The sequence below is a fragment of the Gavialis gangeticus genome, unplaced genomic scaffold, assembly GCF_001723915.1.
Source record: "Gavialis gangeticus isolate Ggan-Ray unplaced genomic scaffold, GavGan_comp1, whole genome shotgun sequence".
Taxonomy (NCBI): Eukaryota; Metazoa; Chordata; order Crocodylia; family Gavialidae; genus Gavialis; species Gavialis gangeticus.
The window spans coordinates 169,174,169-169,187,421 of record NW_017729022.1 but is presented as its reverse complement, the minus strand read 5'-3'; the positions used below and the strand labels follow the sequence as shown (position 1 = coordinate 169,187,421).

Here is a 13,253-nt window from a genome sequence, read left to right as displayed (position 1 = left end):
TTTTTTTTTTTTTTTTTTTTTTTTTTTGTGGAAGTTTGGATTTGCATTGTGATGTCTTCTAAAGGGTTAATGGTGGTGCAGGAGTTCACTAGCAGTATGTTGGAAGGATCTAAACAGTGGAAACAGACGGGCTGAGTTCATGTGAATGCAATAATCGGGCCAAAAGAAGCAAAAGTGAACTAACATCGCTGGCAAAACTTTATAGGCAAACTGAATTTGGGATGGATTTTTTGGAGGAGTGGGTAAAAAGAGTCTGTCAGGTCACCCAAATAAAATGCTTAAATATTTATTGAAAGATATTTTCCCTCAAACTTCTGTGTGCTGCTGTAAAGTTTGAATCACTTAGAAATAATTTAGACTGCATATTTATTCTGTTGTTTTCATCTGTCTAGGCTGGGGCTTGAAGCTAAAAAAGAAGAAAATCTTGCTGATTGGTTCTCTCAGGTGAGTTTGTCTTTTTTTTTAATTGAATATTTTTTTCCCTTCTCTTATGAATTGTCAAATATGACCTAATAAAGGTTTGTCTTATAGTCTTTTAGGTTGTTACCATTACAAACATTTTTTGGTAATTTCTGTACAGCTCATTCTAAATGCTGAGTAAACATACAGAGCTGTAAAGTCTTGGCTATTGGTTCTGAAAAAGCTAAGTGAACATTTTTTATTAAATATATTCTAAAGATGAAATAAGAGCTTAATAGATTTTACAATCAGTTTGAGTCAAGCTCATGACAGTTTAGAATAGACTTCTTCACATCTGCTGCTACGTTTTTTTATGTGAAATTTGTTTTGACCTTTATCCAGCTTTTCAAGTAGTATTACTACTTTCAAGTAGTAATATAAAGTAAGATGGGAATTTAAGGTGCATTGGAAAGTATGGGGGAAGCTTAGTATCTTACTAATTTATGGCTAATGAGGTAGATTTCAAAGTTGTCAATGGTACCATTCACTAACAGCAAAATATAAGTCTTGTGTTTTATAATTATAAGCCAGACATTTATAAATTTTATAAGCTCATTTGATCATAGAGGTTAGTTGATTGCCTTTTCTTGTAATGAAGCTTAGTTGTGTGTGTAGGCATTTCAATTAAGTTTCAGTAGGTCTGGCTAGTTTATAGAGACCATTTAATAGAACAAGTTTGTACAGCAATATAAAGATGTTACAAGCTCTAGGAGCACTAGCATAAGATATTTGAGACAACTCTTTTTTTTTTTTTTCCCTTAAATGCTGATTAGCTTTTTGAGAGGGGTGTACAGTCAGGGCTTGAATTACTGTAATGCTTTCTTTGTGCATTTAATTGGAACTTTAATAACTTCGAAGGTGATCACGAAATCGGAGATGATTGAATACTACGACGTGAGTGGCTGTTATGTTCTTCGTCCGTGGGCTTATGCGATCTGGGAAGCCGTCAGAGATTTCTTCGACACCGAGATAAAAAAACTTGGTGTGGAAAACTGCTATTTCCCTATGTTTGTGTCTCAGGCTGCACTAGAGAAAGAAAAAACTCATATTGCTGACTTTGCCCCTGAGGTACATTTCAAAATTCTGTTAAATTTAGTGAGAGTGATGTTTACATGAAAAAGCAACAACTTGCCTGCCAACTTAAGTGTGTGGGTGGGTGATGACTGTAAGCTGTGCAAGCAATTTCTTTTGCTGCTGCTGTTGCCATTATAGCTTTAGGTCAGAGGTCAGCAACCTGTGGCCTATGAAACAATTTTATCTGGCTCACAGAGCTGGAGGGTGGGGGGAGGCAAAGCTTCAGCAGTATTTCTGTGGCACAGGCTTTACCTGTGTAGAGCAGGGGAAAAGCAGAGTTGGCAAAACTGCAGTGGGAGGCGGGAGAATCAGCAGCTCCGGCTATGTTGCTGATGGTGTGTGGGCTGGGTTGGAAGTGGCCTGTGCTTGAAGCTAAGCTTTATTTAAAATGGCCCCCCAGTACAAAATGTTGCTGACCCCTCTTCTAGGTAATGATAAATGCAAGAAGTTATATTTCTGTAGGCTTTATTATAAGGTATTTGTAGGAAACTGAGGGTGTGTTTGTATACAAATGAAGGGGTAGACAGGAGCATCTGTAAATGTCCATCTGTCTGTCTGGGTTTCTTTTGGAGTTATTTTAATGTAACTAAGGTTACTTTATATTAGAATGTCCATAGCCTCAGCGAGAGGATCTTTTTCATTTGAATTGAAAGAGACCAAGGTGAAGGAATTTTTTTTTCTTTAAAAAAAAAAATAGGTTGCTTGGGTTACAAGGTCTGGCAAAACTGAACTGGCTGAGCCAATTGCTGTACGTCCTACAAGTGAAACAGGTAAACTAAATAGTGCCATACATTTTTAGAATGATTAGCTAATACTGCATGACTTGAAGTTCTTTCTGGGAAATCCTGCCTAATGATCACTGGTTGGGAGGAAGAAGAGTGTTTTGTTTTGAACCCCCCCCCACCGCCCCCATAAGACTTCATGAATTTTTGCATGTGCAAAACCAAAATATGTTAGCTGTGGTGGAGAACCACACTAATGTAGTTATACCCCTTCTGGTTAGCTCATTCAGAAGTCTCTTGCATACAAATCACTCAGTTTGTATTTTGTGAATCTAGAGGCATTTTAATTTTCTAGCTCAGGGGTGTCAAACTCATTCATGGGTCAGGCCCATGGATTCCCTTGCTCCCTACTCCTCTCCCATGCCAGATTTAGCCCCTGCAGTGCCTGCTCTGGGACCTGCATTGTGCGCAGCCCCTGCCCAAGCCAGTCCAGGATCCACACCACAGGCAGCATATACCCCCTTTCTTCCCCGCCCCTGGTCTGGAGCTGCTCTGCATGCAGGCATAATCCTGGATCAGGTGGGGAACACCGTATGTGGCACATGTCCCAAGGCCCTGCATGTAGGCTTAGTCTGGTGGCATGTGGGTCAACTTGTACCTATCTGGAAATGTGTTCAAGGGGAACAAAAATGTGGAAGTCCAATCTGTATAAGATGCAAAGCTCCATTGTGCTTACTGTGTAACAAAAAAAAATAATCTTGGATGTTTCTGGTTGGAAAAAGAGCCAAAGAATGTTTTTTCTTTTTCTTTTACAGTTATGTATCCTGCCTATGCAAAATGGGTGCAGTCTCACCGAGATCTTCCTATCAAGCTTAATCAGTGGTGTAATGTAGTGGTAGGTCCAGTATACACACACTTTCATTAGTCAGCTATTTCTTTTTGTTCGTCTGTTTGTTTTTCAAGTGGAACAACTCTTATTGAACATAATAAAAATGACATTGGCCATAAATGATTCAAAGTGTATTAGGACAAACATAAGAAAAAAGATGAAATTCAAATAATAGATTAAGAATTACAACAGTATTTTATTTGCAGTATGTTGTGTAGCATGTCATTAAATAGCTAGTGAAATATTAATGACTTTTCCGATGAATAAAAGCTCTTCGGTATGAAAGTGTGTAGTTTTTTTTTTTTAAACTCGATTTTCCAATGTGGTACAAGTGAAAAATGGAGCTCCCAGGCAATGATGATTATAATGATGATATATTTTTTTTAAACATTTAAAAATTAAATTAATAAAACTGAATTTTAATTGAATTTTAAGTCACCTTTCTAAAGCACCTTTTTTCTTGCAGCGTTGGGAGTTCAAACATCCCCAACCCTTCCTCCGCACTCGTGAATTCCTTTGGCAGGAAGGACACACTGCATTTGCCACTTACGAAGAAGCAGCAGAAGAGGTAAAAAAAACACCGAATGCTTAACTATTTCTCATCTTGTCAGGTCCATCTAGTTCAAGTGACTCTTGCATTTTTGTCTGCATTTTGAACTGCCTGCCTGTTTAAATTATCTCAATTTAGCTTCCATTTATTGCAAGGTAGAGCAAACACCCAAAACCGCTGAAGTAGATCAGTTGTCCCTGCTCTGTCACTTATAAGTATAATTCATCTGTCTATAGTCTTAAGCTTTTTGTATGGTAGGTATTGCATACTTTAGCTAGCGAGCATGTCTTGGAAATAAGATTTTTGAGTTATGTTTTTATGGTCTACAAATGTGTGACTGACTGAGAATCTAAGACAGGGTTGGCAACATTTTTGGAAAGTGCCAAAATCACCCCAGCCTCCACCCATGCCTCGACTTGAAGTGCCAGAGATGGGAGAGCTGCAAGGGGCCCAATCCTCGTTGCTGGTGGTGGCTGCATGCATGCCTCCGATAGATGGCAGGGGAGGGGCCAGGGTTGCGCTGCCCCAGCCCCTTCCTTGCCATGTGCTGCAAGCTGCATGTGCACCTGTCACTGAGCTAGTGCTAGGGCACTGACTCCATTGCAGCTGTGCATGTACTCTAGGCAGATGGTGCAGGAGTGACCAGGATTGTGCTTCCCCAGCCCCTTCTCTGCAATGCACTGTGAGCTGCATATGCACCTGCTGCTGCCATGGAGCCAGTGCTGGGGCTCTGGAGCCCAGTGAAGCTGTTTGTGGCCTCCCAGCTGCCTTCCACAGCTGGCTCAGGCTCTAGGTAGCTGTAGCAGTGAGCTGGAAGGCTGCAAACAGCTGTGCTGGGCTCCACAGCCCCAGCTCCATGGCAGTGGTGACAGCTGCACATGTGCCTCTGGATGGATGGTGGGGGAGGAGCCAGGGTTGCACTGCCCCAGGCCTCTTCCCGGCCATGCACCCAGAGGTGCATGCACAGCTGCCATCACCATGAAACTGGTGCCAGGGCTGTGGAGCTCCATGTAGCTGTTTACAGCCTTCTGGCTACAGCCAGCTTGGGCTCTGGGCAGATGCTGGGAGAAGCTGCCCAGACTCTAGGTCAGCTGTGGTATGCTGAGGAAAATGGCCTCACGTGTCATGCTTTCTAGCACACGTGCCAGGGGTTGCCAATCCCTGCTCTAAAATAAAGTAATCAAGGGAAACTTAAAGGCCGTTAGCCGTCCCCAGCTTAAAATATAGTTTTCGTGGAAAGTGAAAGAAGCACTGGTTTGTAATACTTGAAAAGTTGGTTGGATAAAAACATTTAAATAGAGAGCAGTCTTGAATCAGGGTCAAATCCAATGATTCTTCAGGGTGGATTGGACCCATGGGCCTTAGGTTGGTAACCCCTGGGTTAGATGACCTAGTAGCATCAGTTTGTTGGATTTCTAATTCCTAGATTCTTCCCATTCTGGATAATACTTTTATAACCAATTCAGGCTGTTTTTCATGAAGCACCTCTGTAGATGTTTGAAGAGAAGCATAACAAATACAGAACTCTATAATTACCATTTGAAGCTTACAGTATGCATATTATTATGTTTATTAACTACAGCACAATGTTTTCTTTAATCTTGTTTTGTTTCTTAATTTTTCTGCCCCTTAATCTAGAATACAGTGGTATTCTTTTTTTTAGACAAAACCAGGACGAAGATCGCATTTGTCAGTAACATAGCGGTATAAAACAAACATTGCAAAACCAGGAAATTCAGAATGTGATCTTAAAGACATCCAGACAGCCTTTATTCTGCCCTATAGCAATGTCTAGCAGTAGCCACACACTTTTATCTGTTGGTGCTTACTGTGTCATGTGAGATGTTAATTAAAGACCTGTTTTATTTTTCCTTTCACTCATGTTACTTGAAGGTACAGTTCACACCCTGAGATTTTTAATTGGGTTGCTTTTCTTTTAAATTAAGATTAAACCCTAAATTTCCTGGGTGAGTGATTCTTGTTTATACTGTTAAGTTACTCATATGTTTTCCCAATCTTAATTCTGTTTCACAGTAGTTTTTCTTTGGGGGAATTCCTTTTTAACCTAAGTTTTCATAGATTTTTAGTACTAAAAGTAATCAAAGAGAATTTTACCTTGTGTACTGTACCTCCTTCCTAATATTAGCTGTTGTTTCAAGCTTCCTCTCTCTAGTCAGGCTATTTAGTCTTCTGTTTGAACCCCAAAAGCGGAGCAACAGATTGGGCAGAGAAAGGAGATCAGAGTGGCATTCAGAGAAGTTGTGGAGCTAGTTTCTGGCATGCCTGCTAACAAGATTGGTCCCTACTAATGTAGGATATCCATAGTCAGTTCTTGTTGGTCTCTTTGCTATGCTCTTTTAGCAGTTTTCAATCTGAAGTGTTTTTCTTACTGTCACCATTCAAATGCTTACCCTTCAACATTTCTTTCATCAACAAAGGTGTGTAATCAGCCCCATGATTTAATGGAGTGTAAGGATGGAAACAAGGCTTGTATATCTAGTAGGCTGTTAGCTGCTACTCTTTCCATGATCTCTAGATGGTTCCAAAATTTTTGTCTTTTGAGTGAAAACACTGTTAAACTTTGGGTGCAGGCACTCTGCAGCAATTTGATTTTACCCTGGGGTAAAACTGGAGCACATACTTGATATGCCTACAGCACAGTCTTACACCATCAGTTTAAGTCACTCCACTCAGGGTTTAAATGGCCTTTAAAGTAAGGAATCTCTCTACACTGGTGTACCAGTTATGTGTCACTTGTGAATTGGTCTGTTTCATTCTGATGGGTAGCTGTTTTTTCCATGCAAAGTGGCTTTGTGCCACCCAGAGGCCAGATGTCCACTCAGCTCTGGAGTGTAGCTTGTGTATCTGCTCCTGCCTATGGAATAGTGTGGGGTGAATTGCTCCGTAGTAACCATGCTGTTTACATACCCTTTGGCCTTCCTAGCAGCCCAAGCTCAGTGTTTAACAGAGTAATGAACTTTGAGTCCTAAAAAAGTTAAGTGACTTTCAGCCAAGGTGCCATGGCACCACTGTCAAGTGTGCAGACGTGATTCACAAGAACCATAGAGTTTTCAGATAGGATTGCATATGGTTAAAAAACATTCTGACCTGTTGTTATCTTTCTGAGTTCTTTGCAACAAAAGAATTGGTCTAATATTTTTCTGTAGTCAAAAAAAGGGAAAACTAAGAACTGGCATTTTCTGAGGAGTGCCTTGAGTCTAAAAAGATTGAGAAACACTGGCCTAGTTAATCGATGCAGTATGGTACATCTAAGGTTCAGGGCAGAGTAGAGTGGGATATACCAAGTTGAGTTGAATGTTATAATTACTTTGTGTAAGCAGAAGTTCAGAGGAGGTGGGGGAAAGTAAGTGTGACTTGAGGTAGGGCTATCAAAAGCTTGCTCTTGAGGAAGGGGCTATGTTAGGGAGACTAGCACTGTGTTGAAGGGGAAGGTTTTATTTAAAACAATAAAAAGGAGTTCTGTACTCTTCGGGACTTCAAAACAATCTCACTCTGGTGATATTTTGAGTTGAAAAGATGGAAAAAGTTTTAGCAATTTTGAACAGTGAAATAAAGTTAATACATTTTTGTTTTATAATAGGTATTACAGATTCTTGATCTGTATGCTAGAGTATATGAAGAATTCTTAGCAATACCTGTTGTGAAAGGAAGAAAAACTGAAAAAGAGAAATTTGCAGGCGGTGACTATACAACAACAGTGGAGGCATATATATCTGTTAGTGGAAGAGCTATCCAGGTATCTACTGTAAAACATAAGTTTTCACTATTTTTTTTTTTTTTAAAAGCCCCATCCTTCTGTGCCTTAGTGATCAGTTTAATGCAGTCATGCTCCATCTCCAGCCTGCAGGCCAAATGCAGCAAGCAGAGCTATCATATCTGGCCTGCAGGGCTCCCCCACAGGTCTTGAAATTTGGCAGCAGGGGGCTAGTAGCTATTAATATGGCCACCCTCTCCCTCCCGTGTATCTGCATTAGGGCTGGATCGTGCTCCCTTCCTCTTTCCTTCCCCCACTCTTACTGCCCCTCAAAACTGAGTCAAACTCCTTTCCCCTGCATGGCTGCATTGGGGCCAGCCTGTCCCACACCGTGCTGCCCCAGGTGCCAGATTGAAGCCACCAGCTGGATCCAGCCCACGGACAGACCAGGCACCGCCCATCCAGCTGGCAAGGGAAAAAGGTTGAGCATTACTGATTTAACTTTTTCTTGAACAGAATTTTCTGTGTGCATCTTTCAGGGAGCAACATCCCATCATCTTGGGCAGAATTTTTCTAAGATGTTTGAGATTGCGTTTGAGGATCCTAAGAAGCCAGGCGAGAAACAGTTTGCTTATCAAAACTCTTGGGGCATTACAACTCGGACCATTGGTGTAATGACCATGATTCATGGAGATAACATGGGGCTGGTACTGCCACCTCGGGTAGCTTGTGTTCAGGTGGGTAAAAACAGTTTGTGTAATTTGTTCAGACAGGAATGGGAAAAAAGTCACTGTCTTATTTTGTATTGGCTATTTGATGAAAAGAACTCCTTAAATAGATTCATCTATGAATCTATAAATGTAGAAAATTACTTTTTTGAGTGTGCAGTTTGTACTCAGAAATATACTGGATTAATATTAAAGTAGTTCTAGAGTCTCTAGCTTCTTGCGACAAACTGGGCATATTAAATCTCATGTTCATCCAAAACAAAATGTATTTGTAATGCTTGATGCAAAAGGGAGTTTGAAAACAAACAAACAAATAAACTTCCTTCGTAAAGTGCCACAAACATTTTTCTTTCTTCCTGTTAACTGTCTATATGCTTAGTAATTAAATTAATTAGGAACACATGCTTGCTGTAAATTTTTACTTGTATTATGTTGTAGGTTATAATTATTCCTTGTGGCATCACAAATTCACTTTCTGAGGAAGACAAAGATGCCCTGCTGAAGAAATGCAATGACTACCTTAAGAGGCTGCTCAGTGTTAATATTCGTGTCCGTGCTGACTTAAGAGACAATTATTCACCTGGTTGGAAGTTCAATCACTGGGAGTTAAAGGTAAAATTCTTTTCAAATACAAATCTGTAGTGCCAAAAGCACTGCATCCTGTTGTGGTCTTTCTAAGTTCTTTGCAGCAGAAGAATTACTCCATTATTTTTCCGTAATCACATGAAAGCTAAAAGCTGACATTTTTCTTTGGGTGCCTTAAGTCCAGCGAGATTGAGAACCACTTTTGTAGCTGAACAGACTGGAAAATTTGCAATGGCCTTATCATACCACAACAGAAAGCCTTTCTGTTTACCACAAAAAGCTCAAATATTGTAGTGAAGGTAACTTTTTAGAGGCTTTCTAAGTATAGCAGTGAAGAACAAGGTATTTAAAGCGGAGCGAGTAATTTGGAGTAGTATGAAGAATACTATGTAATTTGGAGTAGTATGAATAATGACGGAGTTACAACCCGGTAGCATTATTTGTATTTTTCCTATTTTTATCCAGAGTTTTTGAAGTTTACGTAAATACTCAAATGCTAACCTCCAGATAAGATGATCAAAGCTTTCTGTTAAAGGTCATGAAAAGCTCCTATTATAGGTAGAGAAACAATGTGGGCACATTTTAGTGTTATTTTAAATCCTTCTATTTTGAAGGAACTATAATAAATCAGTTGGTGATCCAGAAATTTCAATAGGTTGCTTATTACCTCGGTTTGCAACCTTAGCATATTCTGATATACTTTAAAATGTGCATTTATAAATTGTTTATAAATGCATCCTTAATTTAAAATGTGACTGAAAATGTCATGAAATGTCATAAAAATGCATATTTAAAATACGATATTAAGGTCCTTTGGAAAAGTGAGAGACTTAACATTTGAGAGCTGAGGATTCTTGTTCTTTCTGTTGAGAACTGCAGTAATGGACAAAACTGATAAATACTTTTATCTGAATACTTTTGATCATTAAAATGAGGGGATAAAAGTTAGCATTGCATGGTATATATGGATACCCCACAGGCTTTCACAGTTGGCTGTGTTTATATCTTTGACTTTCACAGTATTAATTGTATGAAATTATGCAATGCATAATTTATCATTTTCTTTATTTGCAATAATGGGAGAATTTCAGCCTCAAGTTTTGACATGACTATCAGAACATGAAAACAATATAGTTTTAAGACACCACGACTTACAGGAAAACTGTACTTATTTTGCCACTGTAACTACAAGTTATTAGAGTAAGAAGTTGTGCAGTTTTTTCACTAAGAACCTGTGGAACATGTGAGGGGGAATTTATATTTAGTTTTAAATGATAATTAATGAGCTTTGTCTTGGGAGGCACAGCTTTTTGATGACTTTGGATTTTTTAATATTGTATAATAATGGAGCCAAAATGTACCAGGTATCATTAAGACTATATTGTGCTAGTCACGATGCAGACCTTGAGATATACAATTCTTGCTGAAGCACTGCACACCCTTGAGAACTTATGCTCTAAGGGGTACAATTTGTGAGACTCCTGTAAAGAGATTTTCATGTGAGATTAGGCTGCAGGGGTTTGTGGTGGCTGCTTTAATCCTTTCACTGCGCTGCTTGCTATTCTCAGAACAGAAAGCTATAGCTGCTACATATTTTCCTCAGAATATGAAAATGTCTTGGCAGGTTTTGGAAGTGATGAAACTAATGAATATTCTTATTAACAGTTTTCAAATTTGCTTGTTTATAGCATCTACCTGTAGCTTCTGTCTGTAATTTGCAAGAGCAAATTTTGCTGTAAAAATTGGTCTTCCTGCAATTTCAAAAGTAGTTAGTCCTAAGGTGAGGAAGTCTGTTTTGTACAATGAATGTCAAGAAGGTCCAGAATATGAAGTGAATGGAAAGCCAGAACAAAAGTTATCTTACATAATATTGTAAGTACAGTCAGTTTTTCACTTGTAACAGGGGCAACAATTTTTTGACATTTGGCAGCAGGCTAAAGGAAAAGAACTGCTGTCCTAAATGAAAGGGCAAGTACAACATGTGCCTGTGATGAAACATCAACCTAGCTGGAGAGGGATGTAATGAATTATTGCGCTAGACTAGTAAAAAGTACAGCTATAAAAATGTTCCTGAATGGGAACAAACTGTTGGGTTCCTGTGCACTTAATGGGATGTAAAGTTAGTCTTTGTCATGAAATTTAAAAAGTATGAAAACATTATGGAACAAAGACATATCTTTATGTCTCTCTTTGTTCTAGCACCATCAAAATTAATACTTGTTCAGCTTTAATAGAACTAGTTTTACAGACTTCCTGCTCAAATGTGCTTTGCCATGCTAGGATTAGAAAGTATCAGTGATTTGAAAAACACTTATATTAAATCTAAATTAGTAACACTTTTATTTAAAATGTGAAGAATTAATTTGACTCACCAGGTACGGCAACTATGTCCCAGTTACACTAGCTGACATCATATTGAATAATTTTTAAAACTGTTTTAATATGGCTTTCGTATCAGTATATATAGGGCCTCCAAGATAACTAGGCATTTAAGTAAACATCTACATGAAAAAATCATGGCAAGGTATAGCAAGCTGGTGGATGTGTCTGAGGGAATTAAATATGTTTTTAGAGGTAAATATGTGCAAGTTTTTTTAGATTCTGGCAAGCAGTACTCTTCATGTAGTCTGACCTCTGCGCTTTTTTTTTTTTTAACATACTATTCTACCAGTTCCTCTTTTGTTTTGTTTTTTAATTGTGGAGAACAAACTGCCTGTACAGGTTTCCTTCGCTTTATGCTGTACGTGCATTTGTGGAAAATGGTGCATAACTCAAATTCACATAAAAGGAACCCACTTTACAATATAACAAATAGGGATACTGTCCAAGACCCCAACTGTTCTAATGTGGTATCACTCTGCTTCCAGGGCAGCTGCAGCTCCAGAAGCACAGGCACCAGCTGCCCTGAGCAGTGGCTATGGGCGTTGCTGCCAGGAGGCTTCATGGCTCACAGCTCCCAGGGTACCAGGCTGCAGGGACCGGTGCTGCAGCCCCATCCAGGCACCACTACCCAGCTGGCTCAGCCTCTGCCAAATAACATTTTCTTTCTTCACCTATGGCATGACTCCCACAATGCACCACACAAACCAAGTGACTGCAGGCTTGCACTGCACCAATCGCATAAGAGTGAATTTACCTCGCATATAACGAGTTTTGGTATAAAAAGGGTTACTGCATAAGAGTGAATTCACACCTACGGAACTTGCATAAAGTGAGGGAAACCTGTAATTGAAAGCAGACTGCTAGGGTTACATAACTGGTCATGACAATACTATTTGAGCACAAATAAAACTTGGGAGTTTTATATTTCTTGGTGTTAAGCTCTTGCATATCTTCTTTGGTAGGTAAACTGCCTAAATCACAATAATTTATTTCTTCTGTACCAGTCTGCTGACAGTACAAATTTGAAATCATTGTTTTGGATCTTAGCTAGAAAATTGAGGCTTTGACATGCTGAGATGCTTACTCTTTATTCTTATGTTCAAGAACAGGACACTTTCCATTTGGCCTTTATTTACTCTATATCTGTACCATACTACTTTGCAGTTTGCCATAACAGTTCCTATCTATCATCCATTTCAACATTGTATGCAGATGCTACTCTAAATAGGAGTATCTATAAGTACCTTTTAGTCTAGGAGATTTTAGGAGGTTATGAAGTACTACATGAGACTCCCATTGCTTCCATAATTATAACTTATACAGTGTTATGTGGAAAGGAGTCGCAACATTTTTTTTTTTTATTTGTTTCAAATGGTTCATGACAGAAGGAATCTAGAATAGGTAAAGGTGCAGTTTACAAAGGTGCAGAAACAATCTCAAAGCTTAAGTTTGCTCTAGTCTTGACTACCTCCAAGTGTTAGAGTAGCCATATAATTCCCTTGCTAGTTATGTCAGTGTGTTTAAGAGGAATAAATAATGTTCAATGTAAATTGGCTCCAGATTGAAATGAGTGTTAATAGCAACAGATGAAGAAAGTCTTACTCTTCTGAAACTGACTGGTTCCGCTATCCGTTTGTAATACATTGTCTGCTAATGTGTAGTAATAAAGATAAACTCTTTGATTTTGCTTACAGGGTGTTCCAATTAGGTTGGAAGTGGGACCACGAGATATGAAGAACTATCAGTTTGTTGCTGTCAGAAGAGACACAGGACAGAAGTTGACATTGGCTGAAGATGAGGCAGAGGATAAACTCGGCCAGATTTTGGAGGAGATCCATGCTAACCTCTACAACAGGTTAGACTACAGGAGAAATTGAAATCATTCAGCATATGTGACTGACTTGACTTTATTTTTGCTGAAAAGGAGATTTCCTCATCTGCTTTAGATTTAACTGGGGAAGATAGTCTTCTTCATCTTTCCCTTCTCTGTTCTGGACTCTACATTATTCTGTTTTCACCCCCCATTCAATTAGTGTTTTTAATTAGGAAATCTTCTCAACTAAGACCCGTCTTGAAAGAGCTATGGTGAAAGTATTTTCTTGTATGTGTCAATGCTCTCTTCACTCTGTTTTAGTCCTGCCATGTACTG

The 13,253-nt window shown here is 39.1% G+C and overlaps 1 protein-coding gene across 1 annotated transcript in view; it reads left to right on the top strand.

Moving 5' to 3' along the window:
- EPRS (glutamyl-prolyl-tRNA synthetase) overlaps nucleotides 1-13,253 on the top strand; it is a 77,564-nt gene that overhangs the window by 54,581 nt on the left and 9,730 nt on the right. Inside the window, exons 22-30 of the mRNA XM_019516477.1 lie at nucleotides 393-444; nucleotides 1,318-1,527; nucleotides 2,231-2,303; nucleotides 3,071-3,150; nucleotides 3,611-3,712; nucleotides 7,296-7,451; nucleotides 7,949-8,146; nucleotides 8,576-8,749; nucleotides 12,799-12,959. Coding sequence (XP_019372022.1) covers nucleotides 393-444; nucleotides 1,318-1,527; nucleotides 2,231-2,303; nucleotides 3,071-3,150; nucleotides 3,611-3,712; nucleotides 7,296-7,451; nucleotides 7,949-8,146; nucleotides 8,576-8,749; nucleotides 12,799-12,959 — 1,206 coding nt within the window. The remainder of the gene's footprint in view (nucleotides 1-392; nucleotides 445-1,317; nucleotides 1,528-2,230; nucleotides 2,304-3,070; nucleotides 3,151-3,610; nucleotides 3,713-7,295; nucleotides 7,452-7,948; nucleotides 8,147-8,575; nucleotides 8,750-12,798; nucleotides 12,960-13,253) is intronic.